An 18,710-nucleotide genomic window follows, 5' to 3' on the forward strand; every position below is an offset into this window, starting at 1 on the left:
GCTTGACCCTAAACAGGTAATTAGGAATTAGGCTTGTGTATCTCAGGTGTATTTAGTAGATTGTAGTCCTTTATTCTCTCTGAGATCTGCTGCATATGACATTTAAAATGTTTAAATTTTCTGCAGTGAACCATGACACTAACAGTGACCTTTGAAGTCTCCAAAAGAGTAATGGGGCCCCACAACAATGATTCCACATGGGTTGTCGTAAGGCCACTAAGCTGACAAACCCTACTTGAAGATCAGCTTTGGACTGCAAACTGCTCAGGGCAATTTCAAGGCAGTCAGCTAAAACAGTCCAGCATCAGAGACTACTCCAGCCAGGCCTTCAGATGAGCCTCACATTTTCCCTTCACACTGAGACGAGACAACAAGTAATACAGCCTGATTTCCCAAGACTTGATCTTTCTTTTCTTACCATGATGACTGAAGGCAGGTTTTGCTGTGAGGCCACTCTACCTTGAGACCAAAGCAGGCTTGTTCCCAGCCATCCATCCCAGAAGACTGTCCATGTCATACCTGAGAGATTAGAAGGTTCAAAGCACTGACAAGAGTCAAAGGTCACCTTCCAGAGCAGATCTAGAGCTGCAAGTGGCTCTAGCAGATGTGATAACTCAAATGGACTTATAACAGACATCGATAGAAAATTCCATCCAAACAGAAAAGAAAATACCTTCTTCTCAGCACCTCATGGAACCTTCTCAAAAATTGAGCACATACTGGGTAACAAAGCAAACCTCAACAGACACAAAATATTTGACATACGCCATGCATCTTATCGGATCTGCATGGCTTAAAATTAGAATTCAACAGCAATGCTAATTCCAGAGCCCACAAACACATGGAAATTAAACAATGCTCACCAGCCCCGGGTCTCCTTGCCTGCCAGGTTGCTGGATGAAAGCAGGCTATGTAGATTCAGGTAGGGGTTCAGGGAGATGCGGTAGTCCTTTGGGGGCTCCTCCAACAGTGACACCCCAGGGGTGGTTGGCAGGGGCACATTGTCTTTCAGGAGGCCTCTAATAAAGACTGGGGCCTCAGAGCCCCACAGGGGCTGGGTGTGGAGTGAGCTGGGATGGTGGCAGATGCAGACTCATGGGCTCGCATTGGAGGTAGTAAGGGATATGGCTTCCCTCAGCGGGTTGCAGTTCCAAAGCCAGCACCACCACCTGAAGACAGCTTTCCAAGGAGGGAATTGACAGGTTGGGCACCAGCCTGGAGGGTACCCAGAGGGGAGTCTCCCAGGATCCTGGGTTACTTCTGGCTCTGGGTGTGCAGAGCTAACTGGAGCAGTGCAGTGGACAGGGCAGGTCCACTGAGCAGTGGCATGGAGGGGGCGCACCCAAAAGGCCCACTGGCCACTGGCACTTAATACAGCAGAGGATTGAGCAGCAGCTGGAGGGAGGTAGATAGGCACAGATTGTCCAACAGCTACAGGATGTTTGGCTCAGGCAGGAGTCCCTTGCCTGGATTGAGAGCCGTGGCCTGGGCAGCCGCAATGAGTGCTGCCAGCATGCTGTGGCCAGGAGGACCTGGAGCACAGAAGGACACACGAAGGTGACTGCCACCCAGGGCCAGGCCATCTGCCTGCAGTTCTGCAGCCTCTGCCATCTCTGCTGTCTCATACTCCAGTACTGCAAAGCCCCTCAGCTGTCCACACTGGCCACATGGCAGGTGAAAGAAGGTGGGCATATCGACTGCGGACAGTGCCTGGCCCAGGGCATCCACATCATTGAAGCCAGGTGGCAGGTGGTCCACACAGAGTCAACGGGAGTGCAACAAGGCAGGGCGCAACTGCCCAGCATCTGTGCGATGCACATACAGTGTTCGGGGCCCCAGTGGCTTGCCCAGCAAATCGGACTTGGCCCTGGCAGCCGAGTCTTTCTTCATGTACTCTGCAAAGCCATAGCCTTTAGAGTGGCCTGTGCGCTCTCTGTACACTAGGAAGCAGCACTCCAGGCTGCCAAAGGGCCGCACCAGCTCCTCACACTGTGCCTGGGTCACACTGGGCGGAAGCTTGGCCACACACAACAGAGCATGTGTAGGCTGCAGCTGAACTGACAGCTCCCGCTCTCGAAGCCAGCTCTGGTGGAAGGCCTTGATGGCTGCTTAGCCTGCTCCCCTTTGTATTTGTCCATCATCAGTCCTTGAGTTTGTAGTTGCTCAGAAGATCGTGATCGCTTACTTCCTGGTTGGTAAAGTCCCCCGGAAGACCCCGGATCAGTATCGTGGCAGTGATTACGGAACTGGCACTCAGTACGTTCCAGGCACTTCCGGATATCTTCCGGATCCAAGGACAGCAGCTCCTGTGCAGTTGCTCATCTATAGGCGGTCCACAAACTTTCCCCTTTGGCCGCCGCCTCCAGGTTGAGTAGCGGCCAGTGATTCAAGAACGTTAAATCTTTGAAGAAAGAATTTGAAGAAGAAACTAGAAGATGGAAAGATGTCTCATGCTCTCGGGTAGGCAGAATTAACGTAGTAAAAATGGCAATTTTACCAAAACCAATCTACAGATTCAAAGGAATGTCTATCAAAATCCCAGCAAAATTCTTCACAGACCTCAAAAGAACAATACTCAACCTCATATGGAAAAACAAAAAAACCAGGATAACCAAATAATCCTGTACAATAAAGGAACTTCTGAAGGCCTCACAATCCCTGACTTCAAACTCTACTACAGAGCTACAATACCTTATATCTGTCAGAATGGCCAAGATCAAAACACTGATGACAGCATATTCTGGAGAGGATATATGGTGGGGTAAATGCTACACTCCTGCATTGCTGGTGGGAGTGCAAGCTGATACAGCCACTTTGAGCATCAGTATGGTGATTTCTCCGAAAAATAGAAAACAACCTTTCTCAAGACCCAGCAATACCACTTTTGGATATACATACATATACATTATGTATATACAAAGGATGATCAATCATACCACAAGGACATGTTCTCAACGATGTTCATAGCAGTATTGTTTGTCAAAGCCAGAACCTGGAAATAACCTAATGCCCCTCGACTGAAAAATGGATAAGGAAAATGTGGCAAATTTACACAATGGACTACTACGCACAGAAAAAATGACATATTGAAATTTGCAGACAAAAGGATGGATGTAGAAAGCATCATTTTGAAGGAAGTAACCCAGACCCAGAAAGACGAATATCATAAGCACTCCCTTATGAGTGGACATTTAGCAAAGAAAACGCAGCCAATCATTCACAAACCAGAGAATCTGGACAACAAAGAGGACCCTAAGAGTGACACACATGGATCTAATGGACATGGGAAGTAGGAAAAGACAACTCCTGAGTAAATTGTGAGCATGGGGGTCATAGGAGAGGGTGGAGGGGCAGGGGAGGCTGGGAGAGGAGGGGAGAAAATTATATCTCACTAAAAATGATAAATAATTGAAAAAGGTAGAGCTTGGAGTGGATAGCTGATCTGTGGTTTGGTCTTGGGTTCTACTGCAGGACAAACAGGCAGTGGAGACATTTGGAGAAGGTGGGGTGTGGCTGTGAGGGACTGGAATTCACAAGGTGACAACAATGAGAGCCTTAGCAGTAGCAGATGGCTTAATGAAGGTGGCAATGGATGGTATTTCTGAGGCATGAAATCATAAAGGCCTGGAACTAGGACAGCACCAATTGTACCAGGGTTTAGAATCCACATGGACAGAGACACAAAACAGAACTAAAATCATCAAAGGGGCCATAAGAGCTAAAGGAGTCTAAACACACTCAGACAAGCTACTTGGGAGTTTCCCTAGCTCCAAGGTCTGCTCTGAATTTTCCTTTGCATTCTCAACTATTTTGGTTGTTATTTGGTTTGTTTTCAGAGGATTTCCCCCTCTACTTTTCCTAAAATATTGGCCCAGAACATCAGGTTTCATTAAAGAAACCACACGTGCCTCCTCCTTCAGGGGTGCGGATTCCGGGACCACTGATGGATTTTTTTCCTCTGATCACTTTGAACATATCAACCCACTGCCCGCTGGGGTCCTAGTTTTCTGTCTGGTGGGAAACTGGATGAAGAGTTTATGGAGAAAATGTGACAAAGTCTATTCCTCTCAGCCCCGTAGAAGTTTGTCAATTGCCCTGGAGTGTCCTGGGAAACAGAGCATTGCCACAGCATCCCAGTGTCTGTCAGAGGCTACCATGTTACTCTGATCAATGTGAGTCTACTAAAAAATTAATTGATTGCTTTGAGGATAGATATGATGGAATCCATGAACCAAAAGTCATGACAGCATGTTAGGGTCTGTGAGAAGTGGACCATGCTCCCCATCCACTAATAGATGAGTGTCAGTTTGTGCCAGTTGGATTTTGTCAACTTGACACAAGTTGGAGTAATCTGAGGAAGAAGGAACTTAACTATCTAATAGGTAAGTCTATGGGGAATTTCAATCAGTGACTGATGTCCCTAGGCCGGAGATCATGGCTGTATATATAAAATAAGCTGGCTTAGAGAGTAAAGGACAGCAAGTCAGTAAGTGGCTTTACTCCATGGTACCTGCTTTGGTTCCTGCCTCGAGGTTCTGGTCTTGACTTCCGGCCCTGACTTCCACTCATGGTAGCTTCTGATAGGAAAGTGAAAGGGAAGTAAAGCTTCCTTCCTCCAGTTGTTTTAGGTCATGATGTTTCTTCACAGGAAGAGAAAGCAAGTATACAGTGTCCATACCCGGTGAAGGACAACCTCCAGTGCCTGTTATAATTCACATGATTCTACCTACTGTGATTATTAAAGTGGAAAGGGTTTCTATTAGGGATTGGATGTGTAATACCCAAGGAAGGATCCTGTGTTTGAACTCTGATCTCTAGCATGTGGCTATGTTTCAAAGTTGGGGGAAACCTGGTAAATAAACCCAGAAGGAAAAGGTAGGTCATGGGGTGTTGTAGAATATTAATTTAAGGTGTGTGACTTCTGTTTAGGTTGCACTTGTTGAACTCTGTGAAGCTGTGATGCTTTGCCTGTCTAAAACACCTGGTAGGCTAATGAAGATTTTAATGGCCAAACGTAAGGCAGGAGAAAAGATAGGTTGGTCAGTCACACAGAGAGTATAAATGGAAGGAGAAATCGTAGAGGAAGGAACAGAGAAAGAGCAAGAGAACAAGGAGAGGAGGATGCTAGGGGAAGCTATCCAGTTACCCAGCCACTGAGTAATAATCAAAGTAAGATACACAGAGTTTTGTTTTTTTTTTTATTAAAAAAAAAAGCCTAAAAAGCCCAGAGCCAGAGTCAAAGGTGGACAGAATAATTCAAAGATAAGAAAAACTGGAAAGGAACAAGCCAAGCTAAGGCTAGGCATTGTAAGTAAGAAGAAGCTACTGTGTATAATTTAATTGGGAGCTGGGTGTCAGGTCCCCAAAAGACCAAAAGAATGAAAAGAACAGACACGATCAACAAAAAAGGGAGATACAGTGAAGGCTAACTGGGTGTAACCAGCCTCCCCAGGCCCCTACCTGCCAACTGACCAGGGTAGCCTTCCTGTACTTAGGGACAGAATGTGAAGAAAACCAGTGATCTAAGCCAAGCCATCATTGGTCCATTTCTTGCTCTGACCTCACAATGACAGAACCCTGTTTCTTAACTGCTCTGGCTGAGGCTGCCTCCTCTCCTTACAGTTGAGAGGCTGATCTTCAGTTGAAATAGTGATTTAGATAGAAGTGAGCTGGTCCACTTGGTGGATATTCATTAGCTGTTGAATCTGAACACAGTGAGTTTCCTTCTAAGGTCACAGATTTGGGGTTTAGAGGTTTGTGTTTCCAGGATTGAAAATAACCCTTTCTTCCTTTCTTTCTTCCTCGGTCTGGGGTATAATTTGGGGCAATTTTTATTATCTGCATCAATTAGATGTTTACTCTATTTTAATCTTTAGTTTTAATATTTTCTCTGGGTTCATTCCTTCGTTCACCATTTTAAAACATTTGTTTACATTGACTCTCCAACATGAGTATTCTGACAGTGACATTGACCTTCACGCACATGGAAAGCTTTGACCACATTCCCCTGATTTCACTGCCTCCTTCCCACCCTTTCCAAGTCCCTTGGGGTTCTCACTTACTAACTCAGTCAGGTACTTTTCTAGTCCAGGCCAAGTCATGTGGACTCCTGTCCAGAGGACTGACAGGCACACTGGATGGTGTCCTAAGGAAGGGCAGAGATGGATTTCTGCCTGTGCTCTAGCAGAAAGCCTCCTCCAAAGTGGTTATCTTAGGATCTTCCTGGCAGTTCAAAGTCAGGGCTGGAGAGGGCCAGAAGTAAGAGTTAGATCCCATTTTGCGATGCTAATGATGGAACAGGGCAGCTGAAAAGGATTCAAGAACAGAAAACGTGAAAGTCTAAAAAGAACCTGTTCTTTGAGGAAGAGAGGAAGTTTCCTTGGTGGGACATAACACACCAGGTCCCTCCACCATCTTCTGTCCTTCTGTGTGCCTGAAACTGGCCTTTTGTGGGACGTTTTCATTTTCTATCAGGGGGCAAGGTGATTGCAGTACTAAAGCTCGTGTGTTATCAGGCACGGGGTGGGGGCAATAATCATTTGGAAGCAAAGGATCAGTTCTGTTGGCCAGAGACCTCAAGGAACACATTCTTGAACAAAACTACCTAGTGCTGGGATGTTCTGCCCAGCACTCCAGAGACCCACCCCAAATACCTGTCCTTTTGGAAAAACAGGGGGACATTTTGTTGACAAGGACTGCCTTTATTTGATTATCACAAGCCTGGGCTAGAGGAAAACTCTTTCATCTCATCCTTTCTTTATTTTTGCAGACAGGGAGCCTCTCAGTGTGGCTCTGGCTGTTATGGAACTTGGTTTGTAGACCAGGCTGGCCTCGACCTCACAGAGAGCTGCTAGCCAGTAACTAAGTGTGTAATGTGTGCATATACGATGCCTTAGGGGAGTGAACTTTGTATTGACAGAGAAGGAAAGTCCTGCTTGAACTCTCTTAAACTTCCATCCAGTTTCTTTGGCTTCTGCCCCATAGCTGGTTCTGGGTGGGTCCTGTGAGGTCCATTTAAAGGGTAAATCTGTTGATTACTTAGGCAAGGTGAAGACAGCATAGCTTCAAGAACACAAAAAGGCTGAGTGCCACCCTCCCACCTCAGGTGTTGATGTCACACTCATGACACACTTGTGTCCATTGTGATGAGGAGCAGCGGGCCGCTTTCTGCCACCCGGCTAGCTTTGCCTGAAATAATTACACAGAAACTGTATTCTTTTAAACACTGCCTGGCCCATTAGTTCCAGCCTCTTATTGGCTAGCTCTTACATATTGATCTAACCCATTTCTAATAATCTGTGTAACACCACAAGGTGGCTTACAAGGAAAGATCTTCACCTGCATCTGTCTGGAGTGGGAGAATCATGGCGACTACTTGACTCAGCTTCTTCCTCCCAGCATTCTGTTCTGTTTACTCTGCCTACCTAATTTTCTGTCCTTTGAAAGGGCCAAGGTTAAATTTCATTTAACCAATGAAATTAACACAAAACAGAAGACTCTCCCCCATCATTTTCCCTTTTTCTGCTTAAACAAAAAAGAAAGGCTTTCACTTTAACATAGTAAGATTACATATAACAAAACAGTTATTAAGCAAGAATTTCAGGTACAATATCTATTTTGTCCTTTATCATAACTAAGGAAAACTATAACTATCTATCTATTCTTCAACTCCATCAAAGACTCCAGAAGGATATAATATTACCTAAGTAAATGAGAAGTAAGCAACTTACAAAACTCTAGAAATCACAGAGACATCTCGCTGCCTGGACAGTCACCCAAAGTTCCTCTGTACCACTGGGGCATCCATCTTCAGCCTACAGGCCCATAGTATCCAGAGCCATTTCCATGAAGCAGGAAATTTCAAAGGCAGTTCAGTCACTATCTGTTCTGTCCTGCAGAATGTCTCACAGACACTTTCATGAATCAGGAACCCCGAAAGATCATCTCACCTTTAGGCAAGTTCAGCAGTCCTCTTTCTTTGGGTTCTTTGTGTCCAGTCCAGTATATGCAACAGTCCAGGCAAGAGCAGTTTCTGGCCGAAATGGCTATCAAACTCCATAAGGAGCCTCTTCGATGCCCATCTTCCTCTTGAAGTAGATTGGTGCTGCCAGAAGCAGACGTGTCTCATTGTCATGAAAAGCCCTAAGTTATTAAAACATCAAATGCCATATTCTGCAGTCTTTGAAAGATATGAAGAATGTCTATCTAATTGAAATGTATCTATATATATCTAGAAAATCTAACGAACATGACTACAAATTTGACTATTATAGATGATTATCCATTAACAACCTATATACATTACATTTTTAAATGAACTACACAATCACAATACCTTAATCAAGATTAGAAATATAGACATATACAAAATTGACCTTAAAATCCACAAAACTGCAAATTATTCATATCTCTATCAGTCCATGTCCTGTGTCTCACAGCCAAGGTTACTTTTGAAGCACTGGGACACTCAATATATACAAGACAAAAGCAGTCCTTGCCCTTCTGTTTGCTTTTGCTGTTTGGTTTGGTGAGAGAGGGTCTCCTGTAGTACAGGCTGGCCTCAAGACCACTGTGTAGCCAACGATGACCTGAACTGCTGGTCCTCCTGCCTCAACTTTCCTAGCTTTAATAATTGCCATGTGCCGGGCCACAGTGGTGCATGCCTTTAATCCCAGCAATCAGTAGGCAGAGGCAGCTGAACCTCTGTGACTTTGAGGCCAGTCTGGTCTACAGAGTGACTTCCAGGACAGCCGTGATTGTTAAATAGAGAAACCCATCCTGACAAACCAATAAAAAAAGCCAAGTGCTCACCTCTATAAGACTTTTCTTGTTTTTCTGTCAATTTAATGGCCTAACCCGAATCTACCTGTATTTTAATTACTATCTTCTCCCCAAGGCCTGACAGTCAACACCTCACCACATAGTCTGGGGCCTAGCGGGATTTCTGGTCCCGCTGGTACCAGCTTGGCCACAGTCACCAAATGTAAGTTTTAACTAAGCCTCTTTTCTTCTATTTACCAATAAAGACTTGGGAGTCAGAGCCGGGCAGTGTTGGCGCACGCCTTTAATCCCAGCACTCAGGAGGCAGAGGCAGGCGAATCTCTGTGAGTTCGAGGCCAGCCTGGTCTACAAGAGCTAGTTCCAGGACAGGAATCAAAAGCTACGGAGAAACCCTGTCTCGAAAAAATCCAAAAAAAAAAAAAAAAACACAAAAAACCTTGGGAGTCAGATGTTGGGGTGATAACCTGCTAGCTCAGAGAGGCCAAGAAGCAACGAATCTACTTTCCTATTTGGACAGAGACCCAGCAAAAAAAGCATCTCTTCACTCATCCCAAAGTAAAAAGACCCTGAGTAGCTAAGTGCCTCCCATTACCTTCCTGTGCTTCCCTCTCTTCCTATATTGCTGGCTGTTTTGTTCTTCCTTGGCTAATTCTACTCAACTAGTTGCTCACTCCACTCCCTGAGTTTCTTTGTTTTTCTTTTCTTTCTTTATTTCAGTTTGTTGGGACAGATGGATAGGTACGCCTTGCAGAGTGAGGTTGGATATTTATTTAGTGGGTATGGAGAGAAGGGGAAAGAGGGGAGGAGCAGAGAGGAAGAGGGAGACAGAAACAGAAGAGGGAAGAGGAGTAGTGGGGAGAATGGAGCAAGGCAGAAGCTGCGTCTTCGGGAGTTGAGATGGGAAAAGCCACATTCTCCTGATCGCACTGCCTCCTGCCCACCCCTCCCAAGTCCCAGAGACCCAGCAAAAAAAGCATCTCTTCACTCATCCCAAAGTAAAAAGACCCTGAGTAGCTAAGTGCCTCCCATTACCTTCCTGTGCTTCCCTCTCTTCCTATATTGCTGGCTGTTTTGTTCTTCCTTGGCTAATTCTAAAAATGTTCTCATTTTTTCACTCAGCCGTCCTGTACTTGGTGACAGAAGGGGAAAAAAAACCCGTGAGCTGTGAAAAGCCACCATTTGTCCTTTTCTGCTCTGACCTCACAATGACAGGCGCCTGTGCCATCACAGCTCTGGCTGATGTTGCCTCCTCTCCTTACAGTGCAAGCAGGCTCGTGAGGTGGAAAGTGGTTGGAGCTCTGTGCTGGTGAAAGAGACTGTTTGGACTTTCAAGATCTGCTGGACTCCAACATAGTAAGTTTCCCTCCAGCTTTGTTGCCTTTGATTGTTGTTATTGTCTGTGTATTTATTCATTTTCTGGCTTGATTTATGAGCTTACTTTTTCATGTTTTTTTTACTCTGTTTATTTTGTGAGTGTATAGGAGAAGAATTCAAGACAGAAAGTCTCTGTGTAGCTATGGCCTTCCTGGAACTCAGTCTGTAGATATGGCTGGCCTCAAACTAAAAGATTACCTGCTTTGCCTTCTGAGTGTTGGGATTAATGGCATGTGCCACCACAGCCCGGTAGTGTTTATATTTAAGTTGTGCATCTTGGGGTATAACTTTTATTATTTTTATTTTATGTGTATGAGTATATTGTTTTCTTTCTTCATGTGTACCAAGAACCTCGCACCTGTGGAGGTCACAAGAAGAAGACAGATTAGCTAGAACTCGAATAACAATTGATTGTGAGCACCATGTGTGTTGGGCCTCGAACCAGGGTTCTCTGAAAGAGCAGGAGGTGCTGTTAAACACTAACTCATCTCTCCAGAACCTCTCTCTTTAGTTTTGCTTCTTCATTTACTTTTGTTATGTGTTGTTTGGTCTGTTTCTCTTTTCTCATTTCAAGCCTTTCCTTGTTATGGTGTACCATATCATAGGAACAATTTAGTCCTGGCAATCGCAGGAACATCTCTAATGCATTCTGAGCACTTGATCATGTGATTAACCCACGCAGCTATGCTTTCTTCTCACACGACCTCCTACACATTCCTAGGAGCCTCCTCTTATGTTGAGGACCTCCTCCTGCTCCCATGTTCCACATATGAGAGAAGAAAAGTGACACATTTGAAGGACTGGCTTTTCCCATGTAGAGCGATCTTCTCCAGTGACAACCATGTTCTTGAGAGCCCCACAGATTCATCCTTCTCTATGGCCGTCCTTATGTATGACTGTGGCACTCTTGCCCTTAATTCTGTTTCAATGTTTTGTTGTCAGGCTAAATGCGTAGAGATATCCTTGCAAGGATCCTTGGGAGCATATTGTAACCAGGAAGTATGGCCTGACTTACGTGAATTTGGTGAAAAGTATTAAGTGGTATTATTAAGGACTTTACATCTATGTTCATCATGGAAATAGCCTCTATTATTCTTCATTGTTTTTTCCTGGTTTGGACATGAATGAGTTTGGAACTGCTAAGGACCTTTCTATTTTGTGGAGTATTGAGGAACACTGACATTTGATTTCAAGAGATTGGAAGGATTGATCAGTAGGTTTGCCTGCTCCTGGGCTTTCCTATGCAGATTCTTTCCTCATAAATATTTCAATCTTGTTCTTTATCATATCTTCTTACTTGAATTTATATCAAGAAGTTTCTCAATTCCATCCACATTTTCCAGTCCATGAGAAGGACTCTCAGGGTTTTCAAAAACAGATTTCTTTGGGAGATGGGTTAGCCTGGAGAGACAGCCCAGCAGTTAGGAGCATGGACTCTTCTTGCAGAAGACCAGGTCTGCAATCCCATGACAACATAACTTCCTGAAGTGCCGCACCTAGGGGATCTGTTGCCGTCTTATGTCTTTCCAGGTCATAGAAATAAAATTAATCAAAAAGACTTATATCACTATTTAAAATTATATATAGTACACGTGAGTATACATTTAGGCGACCTCAAGTGTGTGTGTGTATACATATGTGTGTGTGTGCGCGGGCGTGTGTGTGTCTGTGTTTGCCCTTGTGATCGTCCACGCATGTGTTTGGATGCCCTCAGAGGTCAGAGGTATAGGATCTCCTAGAACTGGAGGCAGTGATCCACCTGACCTGGGTCCTGAGAACCAAACACAGGTCCTCTGCCGAAATAATAAACCTTCTGACCTCCTGAGCCATCTCCCCACCAAGACACTCTGGGTTTTCGGGGTTTAGGTTGTCTCATCAACTTCTCATGCATATGATTTTATTAGTATCTTGTCTCTCAATGAGTGTTCAGCTCAAGTAAGAGGATGATTCTCCTGTCCAATCAGTGGCTCGTAGCTTCTGCGACCCTTTGTTTTATTCTCTCCGTTTCTGGGTGAATCCGGCCAACCTGACCTGTGTTATGTTCTGCTGTCCACTGCTTTGGAAGGTACTTCCTTCCCTTCCTGAGCACTACGTAGCTGGTTAGGTTGCCTGAAATATCGGTGACTCTTTTTCTCTTTGGAATGTAGGAATTGATAGTGATAAACATTCTCATTGGTGTGATTTAAACTGTTTGTTTAAAGTTCCCGTTGTGTTTCAGCGAGAACCTGGCCATGGAGGAGGTCAGAGAGACCCTCTACTGTGACAAGGAGACATTTAGCAGTATCTATCAAATGCTGACAACTCTGGGACGAGGAACCTTTGCCACAGTCAAACTGGCCTTTCACATGCCCACTGTCAGCTACGTGGCTGTGAAGATTCTGGCAAATGTGAATGGGGACTGCGCCCGGAACAACAATGAGGTTGATATAATGAGATCCCTCGTTCATCCGCATATAATAAGGTTCCTTCAGGAGGTGCAGACACGGGACATGACGTATCTCATAATGGATTACGCCTCCAAAGGGGACCTGTTGCGTCAGATTCGCAAACCGGGAGGCTTACAGGAGTGCGAGGCTCGAAGGCTGTTTGGACAGGTAGTACAGGCAGTGAAGTACTGCCACGACAACTGTATCGTCCACAGGGACATTAAGGCAAATAACATCTTGATCGACGCCTCTGGAAATGCCAAGCTCTGTGATTTTGGCCTGGCAGTCAGAGTTGTCCCTGGGACAAAACTAAAGACTTTCTGCGGCACTCTGGCCTACTGTGCCCCGGAACTCTTTGGAGTGGAGCCATACGATGGCTATGCCAGCGATGTTTGGAACTTAGGCGTGCTCCTCTACTACATGGTGGCCAGGCACCTTCCGTTCCAAGCGAGCTCTCCTATGGGGTTGAAGCAGCAAATTTTGGCTGCAAACTTCAGCGTTCCTCATCATGTCCCACTTGATATTTTCAATGTAATCGTGGAAATCTTCATGATCAGCCCCAACAGGAGGCCCACCATCAGTCAAATCCTGACGCGCCCCATGATCAGGGACAGCCAGGCACGGGCATCCATCCAGAGTCTCCCAGGCACCCTGAGCCCTAGCATTGCCGGCACCATGGCAGGTGAAGAAATACTTGAGTGTCTAGAAGACCAAAAATTTAATCAGGCGACGGCCACACACCTGAGTCTGCAATACCAGGCACCCGGGGGAGACAGCTGCCATCACTGGGTGAAACCCACAAAACCCAAGGAGCCAGGCCTTGTCCTCAACCTGGCCGATCTTCACACTTTTTCTGGAACTCTCAGGAAAGCTGCTGAGCCTACTTCCCCAACCTTCATCGTGCCATCTGAGCCCCAGAAGAAAGAAGATGGGAATTCCAGGCAGGGTGGCAGAAGGCATAGCGTGCCTGCCACCCTGTGCTGCCAGCCAAGGAGGATCCACCTTGCCCACCTATCCCACCTGCGCTGTCCTGTGGCTGATTCCCTCATGAGCAGCAGCCTGGACAGCAGCAAGAGTTTCTCTCCATCGATGATCAGGTTGTGTGGCAGCCTGACGGCGAGTGCCCAGCCATCATGCTCTCTGTACCACCCTCTTGGGGCAGACCACAATGAGGCAGCAAATGATGCAGAGAAACTCTGGATCTCGCTGGGGACGGCTCTGCGTGTAACCCCCAAAGGCTCCTCCCTTGGAGACACACTGCAGGAAGAAGTGACGACCAGACAGGAAGAGGCCATCAGCCATGGTCAGCGCCAGGATGCCGGGCCAGCTTCCTCCCGAAACCAGATGCGTCAACGCTGGAAGAGGGTAAAGAAAACCATTGTCAATGGCTTCCGACACCTATGTTGCTGCCTGCCTCCTGCAGAGAGTAACCATGCCTCCCGTGAGAACCAGGCTCCACAGTCAGGGGATCCTAGAGGCACCCATAGAACCAGGTGAGCACCTTTCTCACTTCATCTGATTTGTACTTTTCCTCCTGTTCTTTGTGATAAATGATGCCTGTGTCCACTCGTAGCACACTGTGAGCATAACAATCTGTCACTTCAGAAAGACCAGGTGTTCCCTGTAGTGTGACCTCAGGCTTGTTGAGCAACAGGGGGATAGCAGAGATGCTGAGTGAAGCAGGGAGAGGTGGGGCAAGGCCAAAGGAGGCAAAGATTCCTTAGAGGAACAGTCGGGTACTTGGGCGCTGCAGGGCAGTGCACTAAGTCTTGTGTGTTTTGAAGTCACTAAGAGTCTCCTTCCTCTTTGAAGCCCCGAAGAGTTCAAGCCCCAACTCAGTAGCTTCTGAGCCACGAGTTGGGGATCGGTCTGGATGAGATTCAGACAGCCCCTCTGGCGACCCATGCCAGATGCCCAGGACATCGTCTGGCCACAGGCCCCTCCTGCAGAGGAAGAGCTGTCCACCTGAGAGAACATCTATCTCTCCAGGTAAAATCCCAGGCAGGAAGGGTAGGCTTCCCACAGGGTCTAGCTCAGTGTGGAGGACTGAGGTGCAAAGGTGCCCTAGGCTGTCTTGTGGAACAATAGCGCCTTGCCCTCTCCCCATGCCTGCGGAAACATCAGAAGAGGTGCTCTGGGTAGTGACTGTCCTTTGCCCCCTGTTTCTTGGCAGAGAACACGGTCTTCTCCATAGGGTGAGACTTCTCTCCCCCAAGGAGAGTATTCCTAGTCAGCCTGCCCTAAGTTGGGTTGCCAGGTTGAAAATGTGTCCTGCAAGCAGCCCTGTAGGACCGACTCCTCTAGAGGGCAGGCTCCTGCAAGAACCTTTAGCAGGAATCCCCACAAGTCATCCCAGCAGGTTCCATTGCCTGAGTCCTCAGACCCAAAGCTTGGGAAAATCTGAGCTGGGGAGTGAGTGACCCCAGGGCAGCAGAGTCCCCCTCTCCACCAATTCTGCCTTCCAGCTACTCACCTCCTGCCTCTGCCTGCTTGCTCCTTCAAGGCCACCATTCTCATCAGTGACAACTAGCTCCTGCACTTACCACCATGTGCCACACCCTGAGGGACTGGTAGGTGTCAGATTGGAGTGAAACCTGAAAACCTAATGAGGGGTCAGCAACCTGCTGTGCCTCTTGCCTCCAGCTTGCCTGAGTCTGCCTGAGTCTGCAACTGGCCAGTGAAATTCTTTAAGAAGGCTTCTGTTTTTCTCAGCCTTTTAAAGGTGAGCAGGGTTTTCCACTTCTTTTGGAGATGGGTGCGGTGTGCTTCCCGGAAGCTGCCTCGTCCATGCCACAGTCACATTGGTAAAATCTCATCTCGTGTTCTTTCTGCCTAGACCTTGTCAACCTGTGACAGCAAGAGACCCAGAGAAGACTGTGCGACTGGTGTGGTGGTCCATCTCTCCAGCTGTCTCCCTCATTAGAACCATCCTGGGTATCTTCTATATTCAAGAATGTGTCCCAGCATTCAGCGCAGGTCGTTGTGGTGGCGGATATCCCGGCCTCTGGTGCTACTCTATTCTCCTGCCTCCCCCCCAAATTTTATGGCGAAATCTCCAGACTCGGATCCCCCTCATTTCTCCTTGGAGCGCTGCGGTTACAAGATACAGAATTGTGGCTTATTCGAGCCCCTCCAGACTTTACCCCATAGTGGTGAGTGGTCACTCCCACCCTGCCCGCTAGGAGAATCCCCCAAACACACACACACACTGGAAACTGAACCCACCCCACACTGTGAACCTAGAACTGTAGACAGCCTTTCTGATAACCCGGATAATCAGTCATGTTCTGTCTAGCCCAGGCTGGTTTCTTACGTCCCAGCATCGTCTGGCCTCGGTTTCTTGAGTCTGGAACTACAAGTGGGTGTCACATGTTCTTTTGTTTTTTAGAATCATTTTTAGTTTGTTTGTTTGTTTGTTTTTCAAGACAGGGTTTCTCTGTAGCTTTGGAGTCTGTCCTGCTGTCCTGGAACTAGCTCTTTTAGACCAGGCTGGCCCTCAAATCACCTGCCTCCCGAGTGCTAGGATTAAAGGCGAGCACAGCCACCACTGCCTGGCTTTGTTTTGGAGAATCTTAACATCCTATGCAGTAGTTAAACTCGGATCTTTCTGCTTCTACCTCCCAAGGGCAGCTACCGAGCCCAATTTCATACAATGCTGGTGATGAAATCCAGGGCCCATTCATACTAGGCACAAACTCCATATCTGAGCCTCGTCCCTCGCCCGCCTGCCTTAAACATTACTTAGCCATTTTGATGGGGATTAGATTTAATGTCAGCACTCAGGAGACTGAGGCAGGAAAATGGTAGGCTTCGCGGCCAGCATGAGATAGGGAATACCAAGCTAGCATCACACACAAAGGGTCTGTCTCAAGAAACAGCCAGGAGCCGGGTAAAGCCAGGTCGTGATGGTGCAGCACATGGGAGGCAAAGGCTGGTGGATCTCCGAGTTCCCTGCCAGCCTGGTCTACAGAGTGAGTTCCAGGACAGACAGGGCTACACAGAGAAACCCTGTTTTGAAAAGCAAATATTAAAAAACGAAGCAAGCAAGCCAGGAACGGTGGCACGTGTCTGTTTGCAGTACCTGGGAGGTGATGCAGGCTGATCAGGAGTTCTAGGCCTCACACAAGCCCCACACAACAGAAGTTAGTTGAGACAAAACTCAGGGTTTTAGCACCCTAGCCTAGAAAAGCTGCTTCTTCTAGCCCCGGCCTCCTGCTTTGCAAAGGATCTAGCCAGCCTCTGCCTTCTCCCTTTCTTTCCTCAGCCTCAATGGGTGGGGTGTGCCTCTCTCTGGCTCAAAGACTGTTAAGGGCAAACTGGATGGCAAGAGGTGCCGATGCCGGGTCCTTACCGGCAGCCCTCAAGCTGGAGAAGCCACCTTGCTGGCATCGTCAACAGAGGTGGGAGGAAGACTCACTTGCCTTTTGTAGAGTTCTTCAACCCTGTCCTTGTCTGTTCCCCTTCACTGCTGACTGTCTGTACCTTGTACTCATGGTCGTCTATTTTCTTTGCGAAAGCATATGACTCTTAAACCCCACAGTGGCATATCTATTGTTTCCTTCTAATGAAGAATCCTTTCTTTTTCTCTCCTCTTGTTTGGACTCCGGTTTACTGTATGTAGTCCCGGCTGCCAAGGACCGTCGATCCTCCTGCCCTCAGCCAACTGAGTGTAGGTGGTATAGGTATGTAACTTGTCTCAGTGTATTTTAGAAGTTTTACTTTTTAAATCATCTATGTAGGGTTGGATATCCTTGATCTTTTAATTCTTCTGCCTCCGCGTACAAATGTAGAGATTACAGGAATTCCACACCAAGCCTGGTTTGTTTGGTTCTGGAAACCAAACCCAGGTTTCTGCATGGTGGGCAAGAGTTACCCCAACTGAGTCACACCTGGAGCTCAGGCAGGCTAGCCTCAGACTAGGTATTTCTCTCTGTAGCTGAGAAATACCTCCTGATGGAACTGCAGATCTTACCCATTGACCCTGATTTTTCTCTTGCTCTCTCTCTCTCTCTCTCTCTCTCTCTCTCTCTCTCTCACACACACACACACACACACACACACACACACACACTTTTTCTTTTAGCCTTTCTAGATGACCTGTTTTTCTGACTGAAAGTCTTTAGAAGTTGCACACACAAGGGGTGTAGCTGGACACCACTCTTCCTCTGAAGGTAGTGAGCTGTGTTCTGGGTGGGCGGGAGGAAGAGGAGGCTGTCCCAGTCATGTGTCATCTCAGAGTCCCCAGACTCTCCCCTGTGTGTCCAGGCAGCGTTGAAGGTATGTTCTGACCAGAAGCCCTCGAGTCGCCCGCAACTAACTCCCTATGCACCTGCGTTAAACAAAATGGAAGTCACCAGCCCTAACCAGCCGTGTCCCGAACTCAGGCTGATGAAACTAGGAAGATGGAGCCTCACTCCCACTGCTTGAAGGTTTAGTCACCTCACCACTTGGGGCAATCTCCTATCCCTCACATTTAGACAGTTCTAGGGAGTTTGTGGATTTATCTTAAAACTAGATGGTAGAGCTAGGGTGAAGGTGTATGCCTATTATCCCAGGACTCTGGAGGTTTAGACTAGTGACTAGCCATGAATTCAAGGCCAATCTGTTCTCCATGAGGCACAGTAGTCTAGGCTTTGGTGGCTCTCTCTCTAAAACACAGAAAGTGAACGACAGGACTAATGCTCAGTGTGCCTAGCATACACACTGGCTCTGGGCCTGGCTTCTTTAGCATAAAATGAAACCAGGTGGAGCATGCCACAAATCCCGGCATTGGGGGGCAGACACAAGAGGATCAGAGAGTCAAGGCCATCTTCCAACACAGAAAGTTGGAGGCCAGTCTAGGGGGAATGCCACTCCTTTTGAAAACCAACAGCACCTACCCAGAAATCTTAATGCCCCAATCTGAGAAAACAGTGACATAGCAGCCCATTCCAACCACGCATTCCTAGTGAATCAAAAGATCTTTCTGACAGAGAGAAGAAAATATGGCTTCCAGATGTGCAGGGTTATTTTCTGCGACTCACATCTGGAATTATCCTGAGCCAATTGAGTTCATCCTTGTGCACAGCGCTGAGGACTGTTGGGTAAGTACTCCCTGCTGGCCCTGTGGGAGGCACTGACAGGAAGGTT

The 18,710-nt window shown here is 47.0% G+C and overlaps 1 protein-coding gene and 1 pseudogene across 1 annotated transcript; one reads left to right on the plus strand and one right to left on the minus strand.

Annotated features, from left to right (window-relative positions):
* Positions 1-859: 859 nt before the first annotated feature.
* LOC121441417 lies at positions 860-12,322 on the minus strand (annotated as a pseudogene).
* Positions 12,323-12,386: 64 nt separating this feature from the next.
* LOC121441418 (sperm motility kinase X-like) lies at positions 12,387-14,078 on the plus strand. Its single transcript, XM_041642545.1, has one exon. The coding sequence runs from the start codon at positions 12,387-12,389 to the stop codon at positions 14,076-14,078; it is 1,692 nt and encodes a 563-aa protein (XP_041498479.1).
* The last annotated feature ends 4,632 nt before the right edge of the window (positions 14,079-18,710 follow it).

The sequence above is a fragment of the Microtus oregoni genome, unplaced genomic scaffold (assembly GCF_018167655.1).
Source record: "Microtus oregoni isolate MIOR12 unplaced genomic scaffold, Mior012 000077F_ref0000221, whole genome shotgun sequence".
Classification (NCBI taxonomy): Eukaryota; Metazoa; Chordata; class Mammalia; order Rodentia; family Cricetidae; genus Microtus; species Microtus oregoni.